This window comes from Heterodontus francisci, chromosome 1 (genome assembly GCF_036365525.1).
Source record: "Heterodontus francisci isolate sHetFra1 chromosome 1, sHetFra1.hap1, whole genome shotgun sequence".
NCBI lineage: Eukaryota > Metazoa > Chordata > Chondrichthyes > Heterodontiformes > Heterodontidae > Heterodontus > Heterodontus francisci.
This window is the reverse complement of record NC_090371.1, coordinates 39,561,262-39,580,114: the sequence shown is the minus strand read 5'-3', so window position 1 is coordinate 39,580,114 and position 18,853 is coordinate 39,561,262. Positions and strand designations below refer to the sequence as shown.

The 18,853-nt window shown below is 40.3% G+C and overlaps 1 protein-coding gene across 16 annotated transcripts in view; it reads left to right on the top strand.

Moving 5' to 3' along the window:
- The window catches only part of ctbp1 (C-terminal binding protein 1), a 365,789-nt gene that overhangs the window by 302,997 nt on the left and 43,939 nt on the right, over positions 1 to 18,853 (top strand). For 13 of the 16 annotated variants that reach the window (XM_068029415.1, XM_068029405.1, XM_068029396.1 and 10 more), the window contains one exon: positions 7,318 to 7,472. In XM_068029415.1, coding sequence (XP_067885516.1) covers positions 7,318 to 7,472 — 155 coding nt within the window. Of the gene's footprint in view, positions 1 to 652; positions 735 to 7,317; positions 7,473 to 18,853 lie in introns of all 16 variants that reach the window. The other 3 variants (XM_068029472.1, XM_068029464.1, XM_068029457.1) reach the window with 1 other exon arrangement.

Below are 18,853 nucleotides of genomic sequence, written 5' to 3'. Positions count from 1 at the left end.
TCATGCTCATAAATACTGTAATGTATGTTTAAAAGCATAAAATAACTATATTTGCCAAACCCTTAGTTTGACAATTCTGGAATGTTACTAACAAATGTCATAACCTGCAGTTATACTCATCCTGGATAGCGCTAATGATTTACTTTCTAAACAAATGGAAAAATAACTGAGTATAGGATTTTCTTTCTGCATGAAGGAAGGCTTTGTAGGGTGAAGGCAAGACCATTCAAGTTTCTGTCTGAACCACAGAGCAAACAGGACTGCCTTTTAGTTAATATGTAACATGTTACTCATCCAGAACAGCAGTGCAACATATTCTTAAATTGAAATAAAGTGCCAGGTTAAATATTGAATAAAAATTCATGTTTTCTACATATCAAGCTTTGAATGTAAAATTTAAGAAATTAGTGACTAGTTCAACATCATGAATTGTGATTTGGGTAACTTTAATTGAGCTACAGTATCTTTTTTTTAATTTTTACAAGAAAGTGTACTGTAGATTAGGAACGTTAAAAGGGCAGTATCCAGTTTGAGGGTCATTTCAGGTTAATACGCTTATTTGCATTAAAGCTTCATTTACACAGAATGTGAATAGCAGTGCACACTTGTTTTACACTTTATTATTAATATATTGTCTATTAATTATATTTAGAAAAAGCATTATGGCTATCGCTGGGTTCCAACAGATGAAGCAATGAAGATTTTTTTACACAAAAATGACTACAGTATGCACAGTGGGTCCTTTTCATTGCTTTTATGAACTTTCTACCCTGTAGTGCAAAGCCAACGCAAGCAAACAAAGAACTGTTACATCAATAATTGTCTTTTAATGAAATTCTTTCTTACTGCCATAGCTCACTGCGTATTGATTTTAGCGCGTCTGGCCACTTATAGACCTGTTTGTGCGAAGAGCTACATCTGAAACGGTGTTAGTTTAAGATTTTAAGTACAAAAACAGCACATTTTGATTTTTATTTTAAGATTTTTGCAGTTAGTGACTCTAGAATTAATACATCATGCTGTGCAATTGGAATTCATTAGAATGTGTTTTCTCTTTCTTCAAATTTTCTATTATCACAGATCTTTACCTCATCTTTTGCTTAAGTTCCACTGTAGTCAAAACTTAGCAAAATGGCTCCTAATAAGAACAAATATATTTTTGTTGGGCCCAAAAATTTGTAATAAGTTTTGGTACATTGAGGGTCTTCATTTTATTTTAAGAAAGAAACTGGTTGAGGGAATGAACTGCTAAATCCTGAGCCATTATGCCTTTCTTAACCCCAATGTGGAAAATCGTACTTAAATGCAAATCATTCTGGTCAGACAGTTAGTTTTGAAGATAATTTATCTTTAATGACTGATCCCATGCAAGTGTGGCTGTTGCAGAGCTATGGGGAAATTGCAAGGGAGTGGGACAAATTGGCTAGCTCTTCGAAAGACACGGGCACGATGGACCAAACGGTCATCTTCTGTAAGATTCTATGATCTGCCAATCCATACTTCAAATGGTGCACCTTATGGGTAGCAAAGGTATTTCTCTGTTTGGGAAAATAAGCAATGGTAACAAATTTACAATGCCAAATTTAAAAAAAAACTTCTGTTCAAGTGACACAGAACATTGGAATCCCAACACGTCATGTCGTGGAGTGGTGGTAACATGCCCCAATTGAATTCCCAATTTCTGTGTCGTTTGCTGCATCAAGGCATCAACCAGAGGCTGAAAGTCTTTCCACAAACTAGGAGGGAAAGTCAGACAAAGAACTCCCACTGGACATCTTGCACACACTCCTGGCTGCTAGTTCAAACTGGCATTGGCAGAGCCTGGAGGTTTGTAGTGTGGAGATATTAATGGGTGGGTAGAAAAATGAGAGTGAAGATTGAGGCGAAAAACAGTTTCAATGAAACCAGTTGCAATCACTTTTATGTAATTTGGAGATGAAGGGTATGCTTTTCACGAACTGAAGTAGACCAATAAAGTGAATGTTTTATACATACTATAGCTAATCATTTAGTTCTTCAAAAGTACCTGCAGTATGTATGTGGTGCTGCTATTAGAAAACTGCTTAAAAAAAAAAAATTGCTAAGATATCTTCACATCTTTCATCTAAAATAACATTTGGAATCTTTTAAGAGAAAACTTGTTGCTATGTTTGTGTGTGAGTTGGTCATTTGATGGGAGCTGAAGTGGGTCAGGTGGCCGTACCCATTTGAATTTATCCTGCACTTCCATGTCATGGCAATATTTCATTCGTAGAACTTAAGTTAGTTATCTTTACTTAAACCAAATTGGCATGGTAAATTCGAATTTTTTTTTGTCAGGCTGATGTAGCAGCAGTCTTCAAAATTCTTTCTAATTGCTTAAAACTGTATAATCATATGATATGATTTGGATTTATAGTTTCCATTTTAGCTCCGTGATGGAGCTACAAACCATCTTACAAACAACACATGCAATTCTTTATTCAAGGGTGAAATAGTGTATATGCAAACATTGTATAAATTTATTTTTAGATAAGTAACCAATCCTATTCAAACATCATTGTGTGAAGTTAAAAGTTGAATGTGGCATTAAACAGTTTAGCTGTTGCCTTGTGAATGATGCACAACGTGGGTTTATACTGAGCCATACAAATCCAGCCTGCAAATTTGATTCCTTATCTGCATTGAGTTAGCTGATCTCTGCCAACTGTGCAATTGGCCTCGCTATTTCCAGGCTTGGGTAAGGCCAAATTGATGAGTGCTGGGCCAAGACAGGGTTGGGCTCAGGGTTGATTAACCTGTAGGCACTCATAATCGCGAGTGATGTGTAAAGAATTACCTTTTGAGTAATTTACCAGTGTATGTTTATTCTAATGCTTCTGTAGTCGGACGATTCTAAAGGAGCACTTGCGTGGGAGCTCCGAGTTAGTTATTTTGAGTGCTGTATATAAAACCTCTATATCTGCAGATCAACAGATGGTTCACTTACAGGAGGATTTATAAAAAAAAATGCACCAGCTAGCTTGATCGGTTCTTCGGCACTAATCAACCATTGCATCTTGCAGCATCTACCGTTTGACAAACCTGTGTAGATTCAGTTTAAAAAAAAGACAGAATATTCTCATAGCAACAAAATTGTTTGTAATCTACAAAAAAAAATAAAATTGATTGAAGAATGTTCAGATGCACAAACACTATGTGCATTTTAACTTAATGTGCATCTTTCAACAGTAGTGACTTGTTTCCTCTGTTCACCTTGCTTAGAATATATAATGCTTTTAAGAACAAATTCATATCCCCAGCAGCATTGTTATAATCTCAGTCAATGCTTGCAAGAACAGACTTTAACCATCCAGTTTATGTAAATATTGCAGTAAGTTCTACCAGGCTAGTAAAGCTCAGTAGCTGGATTAACTTTTCTTCAAAATGAAACACTGATCCTGCTATGAATTGACCAATAAGCAGAAGATTAGGTGAACCTTTTCAAACAATAGGCAGGCACCTAAAGCTTCATATCAGGTGACAGAGTGGAATGTAGGCATAAGTTTCTAGCTAAAATTAATGGAAGAAACTTGATACTGAGAGCAATAACAAAGATTAGATCAATGGAAACTCCTTTAGTACATTTTCATAATTTGGAACATTTCCCCAAGTCTCGCAGCTTCTTGGACTGCCTAAGTGCATAGGAATTATAGACACTTTTTGCTATTAGCTGTGTACAACTAAAATAAGCACACATTGAAAATGAAAATAAAATGTATACACTTTTGTTTGCTCTGTCTTCCCTCTTTTCTGCCAGTTCTCTCTTACAAATTCTTTCTCTTCTCCTTTTTCTATTATTTTAGCTACTTTTTGCCATAGAATACAACCTACTCTAAGCACTTGATTATTCTTTAACTAGTGCCTTCCAGGCCTTGCTATCCGTTTAGGAGGTGGGAACCATCTTGATCAAAGCTGCTGAGAACTGGCTTCAAAGAGCATCTGCTTTAAACAAAGAGATGCTTAGTACTTTGAAGATTTAAGTGACCAAGTTAATTTTTGAATTGGGTAGAAGCTTAATAAATAGCTGTAGGTAAAAACTTGACTTTGTTTGGGATTGAGCTTCCAAGTATATAATGTCCAGTTTGATCTAATCCACTCATTTAGTACCAGCCTGTTTCTCTATATCCAAAAATCATAATGAGGTGGGTAATTAACCATAATTTTTCAATTTCATAAACTCTCTTTCAAGAACAGTTTATAGAATTGAAAACATATGTTCATTCCAAAGTTGCAAGATGAAGGCTAATTAGTACATGTTGGCGATGGGATTTCCAGGTACAAATTGTGCAAAAGGGTCAATTATTCGACGTTACACTTTCAAAAAAATATATATATAAAGTTGAATCTGAAAATTAAGAACCAACCAAAAACTTTTATGATTTTCAAGAAGTAATTGACAGTTTCAGTTGTGTTGGTCTAAGAAGTAACCAGCTATGCATATGGACTGCGCATGTGCAAAAAGGCACCGAGCAGAATGACGTGAAAAATTTGCACAGCAAATTATCGATGGGACACTCTTTCTCACCTGACAGCCTAATCAAGAGCAGCCTTGGCATAAGTCTGAGGATAAGCCAGCAGGACCCTCTGTTGTAGCTGTTGTGTTATGCAATGAGAAGGAGAAAGTAGATGTGTACAAACAATTGGTTTTAAAAAAGACTTGCCGATCATTTAGCATTAAAGTGATGAGAAAATGAGGAACTTTCTGTTTTACGTACTATCCAATGAACTTAAAAAGCGAAATCAGAAAGAAAACAAAGAATTTAAAGCAGGTCCTCCTTGCAGAGAAAGATATGTTGGGCATTTCCAAGTTCTAAATGCATTGTCTGCTTTCAAATAAGTGCAGGTGTTAGAAGTAGCATTGCTTGATAAAAATGTCACTATCAGTAGAGTCAATAATGATGGTTCTGCCAGTAACAGCCTGTAAAGTCTCAATTGAAAATGTACCTTTTTACAAAACTTATCTGTTTACAAATGAAAATGAACCAAATCACTCTTTGCTCCACATAAATCTTCAGTTTATGCAGCTAAGAAATATCCCTGCTGTTCTCCCATCCCTTTCCATGGTGGCTGCAAGTGTACCTGCCATTGAGAATCCAACTACCTTAATGCTGCTAAATATTAACACAAAATGCTAAAATTTTAAAAGGTAAAAAAGAGTGATGAGAATTTTTTTTTAACACAGGAGTTGTTATGATCTAGAAAGCACTGCCTAAAAGAGTGGTGGAAGCAGGTTTAATTCTAAATTTCAAAAGGAAATTGGATGTATTCTTGAAAAGGAAAAATGCACAGGGATCTGGGGAAAGAACAGGGACTAGTTGGGTAGCTCTTTCAGAGAGTGGCACTGGTGCGATGAGTGGTTTGGTCTTCTAATGTGAATTTCTTTCATGATTTAAAGGTAGAGGCGAAAACCCTTTCTATTGCACTCTTTTCATTATTTTAAAGATAAAGAATAATGTTTTTTCGCATGTGGTAAAGTTTGCATTATGTGCTGCTTTCAGAGTCTGTTAAAGCTTTCCGTTCCCTGGTTCTCTCTCTCAGAAGTGTTCATTTCACAGATTGCGTAAACAGCTGATGTTGCACTGCAAATATACAGCAGTAATTTCCGTGAGGGTTCTGCTGATCCCTCACTATAACTGCTGTGCAAGATTGGCAGAAATCCCTGAGGAAAAGTGTACACAGCACTGCCTGAGAACGTGGTGGAAACTGATTCCAGTAGTAACTTTCAAAAGGGTGCTGAATATACGCTTGTGAAGGAAAGATAATTGTTTGGCTATACAGAAAGAGCAGGGGGTTGAACTAATTGTCTAACTCTTTACAAAGTGCCGGCACAGACATGACAGGGCAAACTGCCTCCTTCTGTGCGCTATGATATCCCTTCTCCGTCTTCTCTTTTCAAGAGAGCAAAGACTCGGTGATCAATCTTTCTTAAACTCATTCCCCTCAGGTCCGGGATCAGCTGTGGCAAGTTGATTAGCGGCTGAAAGAAAAGATTTTCAGGTCCCACCCAAATGCTTAGCTTTCCTGTATTTTCTATTTATTCAGTTTAATATTTGTATTTTCCACTTTATATCTCAGCTGTTTTAAAAATTAAAAATCTACCTAGGATAGGAATTTGCAAGGAATGATTATTTTTGGTTCATCTGAGTGGGACGCACATGAATTCCACCTGAACCCCCCCCCCCGGGTCCTCCATGCCGACAAAAAAACCAGATATGATCTCCATTATAGTCATGGCTCTTTGATTAAATTGATCAAGCTTGAGTGAGATGGTCGATCTAATCAAATATTTGGCTATTTTCAGAATGTGATAGGAAATGCAATAAATTTATTCAAGAGAGCTTTACTATATGGACTTTTTTTAAGGAGTGAATAAGTATGCTTATGGATAGTGTGTATATGTCTGTAAAGTGCTGCTGTGTATCTAGCTGCAGGAAGTGCACAGATAAGTCCTGGGGAGACTGGCCTTCTGATCTTCCCTCCCTCCTCTGTTGGACCAATCTTCTGCACCTTCCGGTGGCACAGTTCATGTTAGGATCTTGCTCTGTAGAGAAATTGCAAATGAAAACGCTTGTCCACCACTCCATTGTGTACCATATGCTGGTTCACTATACTGCCCTGTTTTCAACAGCACTTACCTGTATCCCTGGCCAAAAAGATTATTAAATAAAAGTGAAATACTGCAGATGCTGGAAATCTGAAATAAAAACAGGAAATGCTGGAAATACTCAGCAGGTCAGGCAGCATCTGGAGAAAGAAACCGAGTTAACATTTCAGGTCTGTGACCTTTTTCCAGCACTTTCTGTTTTTATTTCAGAGAGTTAGTTGTTTCTGTTGTAAGAAATACTTAGTTATTCAGTTTAAGTGAATCTTTAGAAGCAATTTGCATTTATAATTCAGTTCGGCCACAAAGTGCAACTGTTATTCTTTTTGGCTCAAATTATGTTTTCTGACTTTACATCTTCAGTATTTATTGGGCTCAGTGAACATAACTATATTAACAAGTTGAGCGTTCCTTAACTTCTTGTTTTGATAGTTAATCTTTCTGCTGAACACGGATAACTAGCCTAATCTATTTGAACTGAAAAGTACAGATAAATCCATGAAACATTCAAAATCCCTAAAGGAGCTGTAGTAACAAACCTCTTCGCTGTACTTAGGTTGGTGAGGCTTTTCTGTACTTGGATGAGCAACTGCCCAAGAAAATTTGGAGTATAATTTGCATAACAGCTGGAAATAAATTTACGTACTCTCATCATAAGACCTTACACAATTTTTGTATTTCCTTTTTGACTCTAGGCATTCGTCCTCCTATTATGAATGGACCCATGCATCCACGCCCCCTGGTGGCACTGCTGGATGGCCGGGATTGCACTGTAGAAATGCCCATTCTCAAAGATGTAGCTACAGTGGCTTTCTGTGATGCACAATCCACGCAGGAGATTCACGAAAAGGTGAGCACAAGAATATGTAAATATAAAATCTTTTACTACTTTCTGGCAATATTTTTATATATATTTGATAATTATGTTCCCTTGCCTTTCAAGAACTATAATTAAAGGTAACATTTCTGCTTTTCTCAATGCATTTCAGATTTTGCGTTAGCATTGAGTGCCGTTGGCATCCCAGGTGTTAGTTTGGAGGGGTTACTGAGCCTGAGGGTATACAGTTGACCTATACACTTGATCATGTAATTTTACAGCACAGAATGAGGTCATTTGGCACCTCATGCCTGTGCCAGTTGCTGAATCATCTTTGGGTTTATGGCTATATATTTTTGTATTAATAATTCAGTTCCTTAATAGTTGAGCTCAGTAATGCCGTGATGCAAATCCCTCTGATTATATCAACATGCACTGTTGAACTCAAAGTATTAAAAACTAGAAAAAAGAGATTCAATGCTAATTATAATTGTTTATAGCATTTAAATTTTTATTTTAAAAAGTTTGGGTGCTAACGCTCTCTCTTTAATGGTTTTTGATATAATGTAATTGTGATTAGATAAGAGCTGCTCAGAATTAAATCAATAACGTTTTGCTAAATGAAACGTGAGAAAAATGACTGCAGTAATTCAAAGCTTAATCTCCATTGGCTAACTTTCCAGGATTAGTGGAAGAATTAATACTGCTTGAAGAAAATCCCAGCTTCACAAATCATTGATGAGAAGAAAATCTAAAATGAAGCAATTTGAAAAGATACAGAAGTGGCTGCTGGCAGGAAAGCCTGTTCTATTTCTATGATATATTTAACTTTTCCAAAGAGGTTTGCCAAATTTATTGGTAAACTTTGCAATTCTATGGGCCAAATCCAGCCCTATGACCTATGTGTCTAGCAACATTCTGCAGCTCAGAGGGATATGATGAGGGTACGCATGCGCAAGTTCCCGCACACTGAGCAGGTCTAGAGATATTAATTTTAATTAAAATAAAAGCAAAATACTGCAGATGCTAGAAATCTGAAATACAAACAAGAAACACTGGAAATACTCAGTAGGTCTGGCAGCATCTGTGCAGAGAGAAGCAGAGTTAACGTTTCAGGTCAGTGACCCTTCATCAATTTAATTAATACTTTAAACAACTAGATTCTAAAAGAGGTAATAGAATTTTTTTTAAGATCATGGATGGGCAGCTGAGACCTGTTGGTTGCAGTTCCTGTGCCATGTGGGAACTTCAGGACATTTCATGTGTTTTGGGCTCCATCTGCTTGAGCTCAGGATTTCCAAGCTTGAACAGCTGGAATCACTGCGGAGCATCAGGGAGGCTGAGAGTTTTCTGGATTGTACATTCCAGAAGGTGGTCACTCCACAGGCAGAGAGTGTTCAGGATAGTAGATGGGTAGCCATGCGGAAGAGTAGGAAGAGGCAGGAAGTCCAGGAGCCTCCGGGGTGTGTGTCACTCAAAGCGTTAATCAGCTTTGGAGACTGATGGGGGTGAGGTCCAGACCGTGGCAACCAATGGGCAATGGATTGCACAGGAGGGAGCAGCAAAGTGTAGAAATGCAGTTGTATAGCAAATCCCATAGTTAGGGAGACAGACAGAGATTTCTGTAACTGTCATTGTGAGTCCTGCATGGTGAGTTGCCTCCCTGGTGCCAGGGTAAAGGACATCATGGAGAGGGTGCAGAATGTTGTGCAGTGGGAAGGGAATGAGCCAGAAGTTGTGGTGTATATCGGTACTGGCGACATAGAGAGGGCAGATATTCGGGTTCTTGGTCAGATTTTCAGGAGCTAGGGAGGAAGTTTAAAAATTAGGACCTCAAAGTAGTAATCTCTTGATTATTGCCAGTGCCACAGGCTAGCAAGAGTAGAAATAGAGAGATGGGGAGGATCAATGTGTGGCTTGAAGAATGGTGCAGCAGGGAGGGCTTCAGATTCTTGGGGCATTGGACCAGTTATGGGGCAGAAGGCACCTATTCAAAAGAGACGGGTTGCACATCAACAGGACTGGGACCAATCTCTTCATGGGGAATTTCACTAGTATGGTTGGGGAGGGCTTAAACTAAATTTACAGGAGGATTGGAATCCGCATATAGAAGTAGAAAAGAGCAATAAGGTGCATAATGGAATGAGAGTGTTGGATGGTAGTAGAGAAGGAAGTAGTACCATGTTAGATAGGAACAGACTAAGAAGGACTGCGAGGAATACAAAGACAGGTTTAGATTACAAGTATGTAAATGCACAAATGGTGATGAATAAGGTTGGTGAGCTGCAAGCAAATAATGGTGTGGATGAATGATGTAATGACTAATGGAAACATGGCTTAGAAAGGGTGATGACTGGGTGCTTAATATTCAACAATACAAAGTGTTCAGAAAAGATAGGCAAGAAAAAAAGGGAGGTGGGGTGGCAGTATTGATTAGGGAAGACATTGTAGTGTTGGTGATATTGAGGGACTTTAATTACCCAAATATCGATGGAGATAATCGAGTAAAGGGAAAGGAGGGGAAGGAATTTCTGAAATGTGTTCGGGAGAACTTCCTTGACTAGTATGTTCTCGGTCCAACTAGGAAGGAGGCATTGCTGGACCTAGTGCTGGGGAATGAGGTGAGCCAAGTGTCTGTGGGAGAACACGGGGTAAGAATGATCATCGTATCATAAGGTTTAGATTAGCAATGGCAAAGAGCAAAGAACAATCTAAAATAGAACTTCTAAATTGGAAAACGGCTAACTTCAATGTGATGAGAAGGGATCTAGCCAGGGTAAAATGGACCGAAAGATTGACAGAAAAACTGTAATGGCACAATGGTGATATGGGTGATCTTTAAGGAGGCGATATTTCAGGTACAGGCTAGGTACATTCCAACAAGGGCAAAAGGAAAGGGAACCAAAGGCAGCGCTCCTTGGATGATGAGGGAGATAGAGAATATGATACATGGCATGTGAATTGTTCAAGTGAGAACCAGGCCAAATACAACAAGTTGAGTGGGGAAGTGAAGAGGAAAATAAGACTGGCAAAGAGAGAATATGAAAATGGAATGGCAGTTAACATAAAAGGAAACCCAAAAGTCATCTGGCATGAACATAGTAAGTGGGTTGTAAGAGGTGCGGTGGGGTCAAAGAAGGTGATATTTGCTTAGAGACGTATGGCAAGGCTAGAATACTGAATGAGTAATTTGGTGTTTACTAAGGAAGAGGATGCTGATAAAATATGGTCGAAGTGGAGATGGTAGAGGTAATGGATGGGGTGAAAATTGATGAGCGAGATGTACGATGTAGATGGGCTGGTAAGATGGACGGAGCTGTGGCAAATGGAGTTTAATCCTGTGAAGTGTGAGGTGATGCATTTGGGAAGTATTTAGGACCCTAGGGAGTACAGAGGGTCAGAGGGACCTTGGGGTGCTTGTCCGTAGATCACTGAAGGCAGCAGCACAGGTAGATAACGTGATTAGGAAGGCATACAGGATACTTGCCTTTATTAGCCGAGGCATAGAATATAAGAGCAGGGAGGTTATGATGGAGCTGTATAAAACGCTGGTTAGGCCACAGCTGGAGTACTGTGTACAGTTCTGGTCACCACACAATAGGAAGGACGTGATTGCAATGGAGAGGGTGCAGAGGAGATTCACCAGGATGTTGCCTGGGCTGGAGCATTTCAGTTATGAGGAGAGACTGGATAGGCTGGGGTTGTTTTTCTTGGAGCGGAGAAGGCTGAGGGGGGACCTGATTGAGGTATACAAAATTATGAGGGGCATTAATAGGATAGATGGGAAGAAACTTTTTCCCTTAGCGGAGAGGTCAATAACTAGGGGGCATAGATTTAAGGTAAGGGGCAGGAGGTTTAGAGGGGAGTTGAGGAAAAATGTTTTCATCGAGGGTAGTTGGAATCTGGAACACACTGCCTGAAGGGGTGGTAGAGGCAGGAACACTCAAGACATTTAAGAAGTATTTGGATGAGCACTTGAAACGCCAGAGCATACAAGGTTATAGGCCAAGTGCAGGGAAATGGGATTAGTTTGGACAGGTGCTTGATGGTCGGCGCAGGCGCATTGGGCCGAAGGGCCTGTTTCTGTGCTGTAAAACTCTGACTCTACTGGAAAGGCTGGCTATGCTTAGGGTAGATAAGTCACCTGGTCTGGATGGCTTGCATCCCTGGTTGCTAAAGGAGTTGGGCGTGAAGATAGCGGGAGGGTTTGCCCATATCTTCCAATCTTCCCTAGATATGGGGGAGGTGCCAGAAGTTTGGAGAGTGGCAAATGTGACACCCTTATTCAAAAAAGGGTGTAAGAATATTCCTAGTAACTACAGGCCGGTCAGTTTAACATCAGTGGTCGGTCAGGTTTTAGAAACATTAATCCTGGAAAAAATCGACAGGCACTTGGATAGGTTTGAATTAATTAAGGAGAGCCAGCACAGATTTGTAAAAGGTAGATTGTGCTTGACCAATCTAATAGATTTTTTGATGAAATGGGAGAGAAGGTTGATGAAGGGAATGCAATTTGTGTAGTCTGTATAGATTGTAAGAAAAGTGTTTGACAAAGTACCACATAAAAGACTTGATAACAAATTTGAGTTTCATGGAATAAGGGTCACTGTCAGCATGCATAGAAAATTGGCTTAGGGAGAGGAAACAGCAAGTTGTTGTAAATGGTTGTTTTGCAGACTGGAGGATGGTAGACAGTCTGCAATGACTATTTGATTTATATAAATGACTTAGATTGTGGAATACAGAGTAAAATATCAAAATTTGCCAATGATACCAAACTTGGAGGTGTGGAAAACAGTGAGGATGATACCAATCATCTGCAACTGGACATAGGCCTAGCAGAATGGGCATATTTGGCAAATTGAACTGAAAACAGAGAAGTGTTCGGTGATGCATTTTAGCAGAAGGGATAGGGGCAGGCATTATATACTTTACAGCGCATTTCTAGAGGGTGCAGGGACAGAGGAACCTGGGGTTTGTGTGCATAGATATTTGAAGGTGGCAGGGCATATTGAGAGAGTAATTAGCGAAGCATATGAGATTTTGTGCTTCATAAATAGAGGTTTTCAATACAAAAGTGGGGAAGTTATGCTGAACTTTTATAAAGCTCTGGTTAGGGGCCACAACTAAAGTATTGCATACAGTTCTGGTCACCACACTCTCGGAAGGTCCTTGAGAGGGTGCAGAGGAGATTTACCAGAATGGTTCCAGGGATGTTCTACAGAGAGCCAGCATGGACTCAATGGACTGAATGGCCTCCTTCTGTGTCATAGTGACTGAGTTTTATGACACTGACTTCCTGATTTTGTAAAGAGGAAAGTTAAACATCATCCTACAACGAGAGAAGGAAATCTCTGATTTGACCTGGGCTTGACTATTGTACAACCTACTGGGTATGTCGACCAGCCCTAAAAATGTTCCCTTGTCTGTCCATGATTGAGATTTTGTCGATGCTTTCTGCTGAGGGGAGGTCCTGGAGTATGAAAACAACATTTCATTAAGTATAAAATGTTATGTTTAATATTTGTCAAATTCCTATGTTTTCATGGATTGTTGGTATTAATATCCTCCCCCATATACCCAAAAATAGATTTGGGTTTGTGTCATTACTTCTCCTAACACAAGATATGAACATGGTACTTTTTAAAGTGATATTTGTCATAATGTATGTTAACATATTTGGAACATCTTTAAAACTGCAAAGGTTTTTATAAATCATAAAGTAATATTTTCTGATAAAACCCATGTGGATTCAAAGCTACAGTTCCACTATAAGGTATTGTTACTCCAGTAATGGCTTCACACCCTTTGTTCTTTTGTTGATTACAAATTAAAGTGCAGATGGTAAGAAAGCAATAATTCCATGAATGCCTTCTATTGTATGTAACTGCACATTGCTCATTCAGCCACCTCAGCTGGAGAAATAGGAAAAACGACTGGTGGAATAATTTGTTACTTTCATAGTCATTGCGTTTCCCTGCCAACTTTGCAGAAAGCAACCCTGTAGAAAATTGATTCCACCTTTATTGAAATCTAGAAAATGAGAAGAGACAAAGTACATAGTGGGCGAAGATCACCTTTGATGTGCTATGTCTAAAAGTACAAAACATGCTTAAAGAGAAGAACTCTTTGACTGTTTACAGTTGGGGGTGGGGGGAGGTAGTGGGTGGTGGGCAGTGGAGATTCTGCTCCTACTGTCATGAAAGGAAAAGATTGGAGGTAAAAATTGTTCATGGCCCATTATGGGCACATGCCCCAACCGGGAGGCCTGAGGTTCACCGAAATTTGGTCTCTGGCTTGTTTGTAATAATTTGGATAAAATGCCGGCACGTGTGGCGGCTCCAGAGGCAGCTCATCCATTGTCAGGGCTTCAATTTTAGGTAAATCCTGAGAGGGGATGGAAGGCCAATAGGCGAGGGCTGACGGCAGTTGTTGCCAGTCTTGTGGAGCCAGGACGATGACGACTTTTTTCCATTTAAATTTTAAACTTTTGGTGGTTGCAGTGACCACTGAAGAATTCTGGACTCCAAGCCTGCTTCGCTCATCACCAACCAATTGAGTGTAGGAGCCCTGCAGTTGGTGTTAGGCCCCTCATTTACATACTTGGCTGGCCCAATTCCAGTTTCAGGTAGGCATCTATGGCAATATGGTGGCGTTCATACCTCCGGCACAGAATGTGCGTATTGTGCCCAATAATCAGGCACAATGAAGCCTGATTTCTAGCCCAATGCGTCTAATTGTATTGCGTAGGTTTCTAATTTGAACACAACCCCTAATATTCATGCAACTGCAACTTGCATTTACATAGGACCTTAAACACACAGAAAGCCTAAAGAACTATACATAGGGGCCAGTAACTAAATAAATAAGTGCAGCAGACACCAATTCATGTGGGACAGTTAGAAATAGTAACTGAAAGCTTGGTCAAATCATGGGGTTTAAGAAGACTGCATGGACTGTGAAATAAGATAAATAAATCTGATAAATTGGCTGTTATTGTGAATTAAAATCCAAACAGAAATTTGATATGGTAATCTGTCACTCATCAAGGCTCCTTTGACAGCACCTTCCAAACCCACGACCTCTACCACCTAGAGGGACAAGGGTGGCAGATGCATGGAAACACCACCACCTGTAAGCTCCCCTCCAAGCCACACACCATCTTGACTTGGAACTATATCACCATTCCTTCACTGTTGCTGGGTCAAAATCCTGGAATTCCCTTCCTAACAGCTAAAGCCTGGCTCGGGTATAAAATTAAAACCCAACCCAGGCCCAACCCGACAACAGCCAACCCAACCTAGGCCCGAGTCCTTTAATTTTTTTAAATGCCCGACCCAACCCGAAAATAACAAACATATTATTGAAACAGAAAAAAATCATAAATTAAAACAAAAGCAATATGAAACAAAACAGTACAGCCTTGCCTGACCCGATCTGACCCGAGCCCGAATGCTGGAAACAGAATATCGACCCGACCCGACCCAGACACGTAGTCGGGTTTGGTCGGGTTCGGGTCGGGTAGCCAGGCTTCACTAACAGCTCTGTGGGTGTACCCACCCCACATGGACTGCAGCGATTCAAGAAGGCGGCTCACCACCGACTTCTCAAGGGAAATTAGGGATGGGCAATAGATGCTGTCCTGGGCAATAGATGCTGTCCTAGCCAATGACACCCACATCCCAGGAACGAATATGTTTTTAAAAAAAAAAAGTTTATTTAATTTAAAATTGTGGATGCTGAAAATCTGAAATAAAACCAGAAAATGCTGGAAGTAGTCAGCAGATCAGGCAGCATCTGTGAAGAGAGAAACAAATTTAATGTTTCAGGTTGATGACCGGAACCGGAAAAAGTTATAGATGTAGAGATGTAGCAGGTTTCCAGCAAGTACAGAGGCAGGGAAATGAGGAGAAGGGAGGAAAGGACGATGTAAAAAAGCCAAATTGAAATCCCGTTTATTTAATTTATTACATTGTGCTTCTGCAGGCTCCTATGTTCTACAAAAATAGAACGCTAGTTATTTTGCAGAAATAATGGTCATAAGTTTTTAAATAGAATTTGAATACTCAATATCTAGTGGCTTCAACAAGCCCATCCTTTTTGCAACCACCTATTTATCATGTTTTCAGTCCTTTCCTGACTTTAGATATTTAAATTTGTTCTAATTTGCAAAATTTAGATGCACTTTATTATCCTCAAATAGTATAAAAATACAGTCAGGCTTTATCAAAAAAAAAGGCTTATGTATCTTTGAAAGCTTGGAAGTTCTTCCTCTTGCATCTATCCTTTACAACATAAGTGAATTACAAATGGATTTGGACAACATTTATTAAGTATCAGTTGTATTTTCAAAGATTGTTGAGATGCTTTGAGACTTCTGTTTTTCCCATGTGTAGATAGGAGCTAAAGATGCCTGTTTCTGGGTTTGTGCCTGCAATTTTCCACATATCTAGTTTCCCATCTTGGCTTGCCACAGCTGAGTAAGAGACGTGCTGAATAATGAGGTGCTGAATGATGATGAGGTGCTATCGCAGTGGGAAACTGGCAAAGTCTGGCTCATAAAGCTCACTTGCCAGCTTTCTTGACAGGCGAACGATGCAAATTGCAGCTTGATAGTAACACCTAAATACATCTTAAAAGTACGCTCTTTAATGGCATCGTTCCATTTCATGTTTCATGTCACTGCCTTGTGCAGTGTATTGTTGCTAAACATGCAGTATAATGCTGACAATTGTAATAATACAAACAAAATATAACTGTAGCAAGCTCAGTTGGAAGATGTAATTTTGCACTGAAGTCATCCGCAGTATATTGTACAGAGCATATTAATGTCAACAGTGTGTGTCTGGATGACACAGTTACATGCACAGCATTCCCAAACCTATCTCTAAGCACCTTCTAAGTTAGTGAGAACAGACTGATTGTACATCTGCATCATATCAAAAGCTGGTGAAGCACAAGTACTGACTGTATCACTGCAGCATAAAGCATCTCTTGGGTAAAAGTACAGTTTCAGTTCTGAAGTGACAGCATCCCTGTCACATAATGTTTGGTTTTAATAGCTGCTATTTTATAGTGAAATTATAGTGTGTATGATTAAAAGCATATATTGATGCATATGCATGTAGTTTTTTTTTATATATTTAGAAAAAGTTTCCAATTGTCCTTTCTAGCCATATTGGTTTTCAGTTTTCTGAGACCAGTATGAGCCAGTAAGCTCCATTTACCTTTTTCCTACTTCATCGATACAAGGGCAGCAGATGCATGGGAACACCACCACCTGCAAGTTCCCCGCCAAGCCCCACACCATCCTGACTTGGAACTATATCGCCGTTCCTTCACTGTCGCTGGGTCAAAATCCTGGAACTCCCTTCCTAACAGCACTGTGGGTGCACCTACACCCCAAGGACTGCAGCGGTTCAAGAAGGCAGCTCACCACCACCACCTCGAGGGCAATTAGGGATGGGCAATAAATGCTGACCTAGCTAGCGACACCCACATCCCGTGAACGAATAAAAAAAAAACTTGAAATGAAAGTATATTCTCTTCAGGACACTTAAGATCACAACCTTGCATGTTTTGAATTTGCATGTAGACCAAATGGAAGTGAGTTAGAATATTTATTAGAAAAATAAATAGCCTTTTACTGTGCTGTTATCAGGCAGTAGGTTTAATCACTTCAAATTCTTAAGAGTATTGAGTCCTAAAATGACAAAACTGTAACTAATGGAGTGTCACAGGGATCAGTGCTGGGGCCTCAACTATTTATGATCTATATTCATGAATTGGATGAAGGGACCAACTGTATTGTAGCACATTTGCTGACGTTACAAAGATAGGTAGGAAAGCAAGTTGAGGAGGATGCAAAGGGGGGAGTTTTATGCTCTTCCCCAGCTGCGGGTTTGGAAATGGGGAGAGCATAAAATCAGATGGATGGCGGCGGGGAAGAGGGGTTTCCTCCACCATCCCTCCTCTGCCAAAATTTAATCCGGGGCAAGAAGACCTCTTGAAGGGCCTTCCTGCCCCTCCACCCATTGAGGCCTTAACTGGGCAATTAATTCCCAATTAAGAGCCTCATTCCTCCGCCGCGATTAGCTTTGCGGCAGGCGGCCCTATCGCTGCACGGGAAGCAAGGCATGAAAAACTGTATGGGCTGCTTCCCAGCATCGGGAAGGGGCGGCCAACCCCAGGCCTTGCTAGTGACCCCTCTCGCCCACAATCCCCACCCTGTGAGACCCCTCGCGCCTGGGTCTAGTGCCGCTCCTGGGCCTCTGATAGATGCCCCTCCGGCAGCAGCCAGCAGTGCTGCTCAGTGGAACAGCTGGTAGCCTCTGGCAGGCCGTTCTCCAAGGGCAGGACTTATGGTGACGGAGTACTTTCTTCTGTTGAAAACTCACCGTTGTCCATTTGAGTGCCTGATTGGCACTAGGTTTAGCTGGCCTTCCAGAGAAGAGGCGACACACGGTTCTCTGTCGCTTTTTCAGATGTCGAGACCCCCTTTGCAAGCACAAAATCCTGGCTAAAGAGTCTGCAAAGGAAGTGAGCACAACTTTGGCAGATGGAATATAATGTGGCAAATTTAGAGATTGGCCACCTTGGCAGGAAGAATAGAAAAGCAGAATATTATTTAAATGGAGAGAGACTGCAGAATGCAGTGGTACAGAGGGATCTGGGTGTCTTTGTACATGAATCACAAAATGTCAGCATGCCAGAACAGCAAGTAATTAGGATGGCAAATGGAATGTTGGTCTTTATTGCAAGCGGGATGGAATATACATGTAGGGAAGTCTTGCGACAACTGGACAAGGCATTGGTGAGACCACGCCTAGAGTACTGCACATAGTTTTGGTCACCATATTTAAGGAGGGATATGCTTGCATTGGAAGCAGTTCAGAGAAGGTTCACTAGGTTGATTCCTGGGATGAAGGGTTTATCTTATGGGGAAAGGTTGAGTAAGTTGGGCCTGTACTCAGTGGAGTTTAGAAGAGTGAGACGTGATCTTTTTGTGATGTAGAAAATGCTGAGGGGGCTTGACAGGGTAGATGCTGAGAGGATGTTTCCCCTTATGGGGAAATCTAGAACAAGGGGGCACAGTTTCAAATTAAGGGGTCTCTCATTTAAGATAGAGATGAGGAGGAATTTCTTTTCTCAGAGGGTCGTTCGTGTTCGGAATTCTGTGCCCCGAAGAGCACTGAAGGCTGGGTCATTGAATATAAGGAAAGTATGTTGTGAAGATGACATAAGGTGGTTGCAGACTGATGTAGATAAGTTGAGTGAGTGGGCAAAAATCTGCCAGATGGAGTATAATGTGGGAAAATGTAAAGTTGTTCACTTTGGCAGGAAGAATAAAAAAGCAGAGTATTACTTAAACGGAGAACGACTGCAGAATTCTGAGGTGCAGAGGGGTCTAGGTG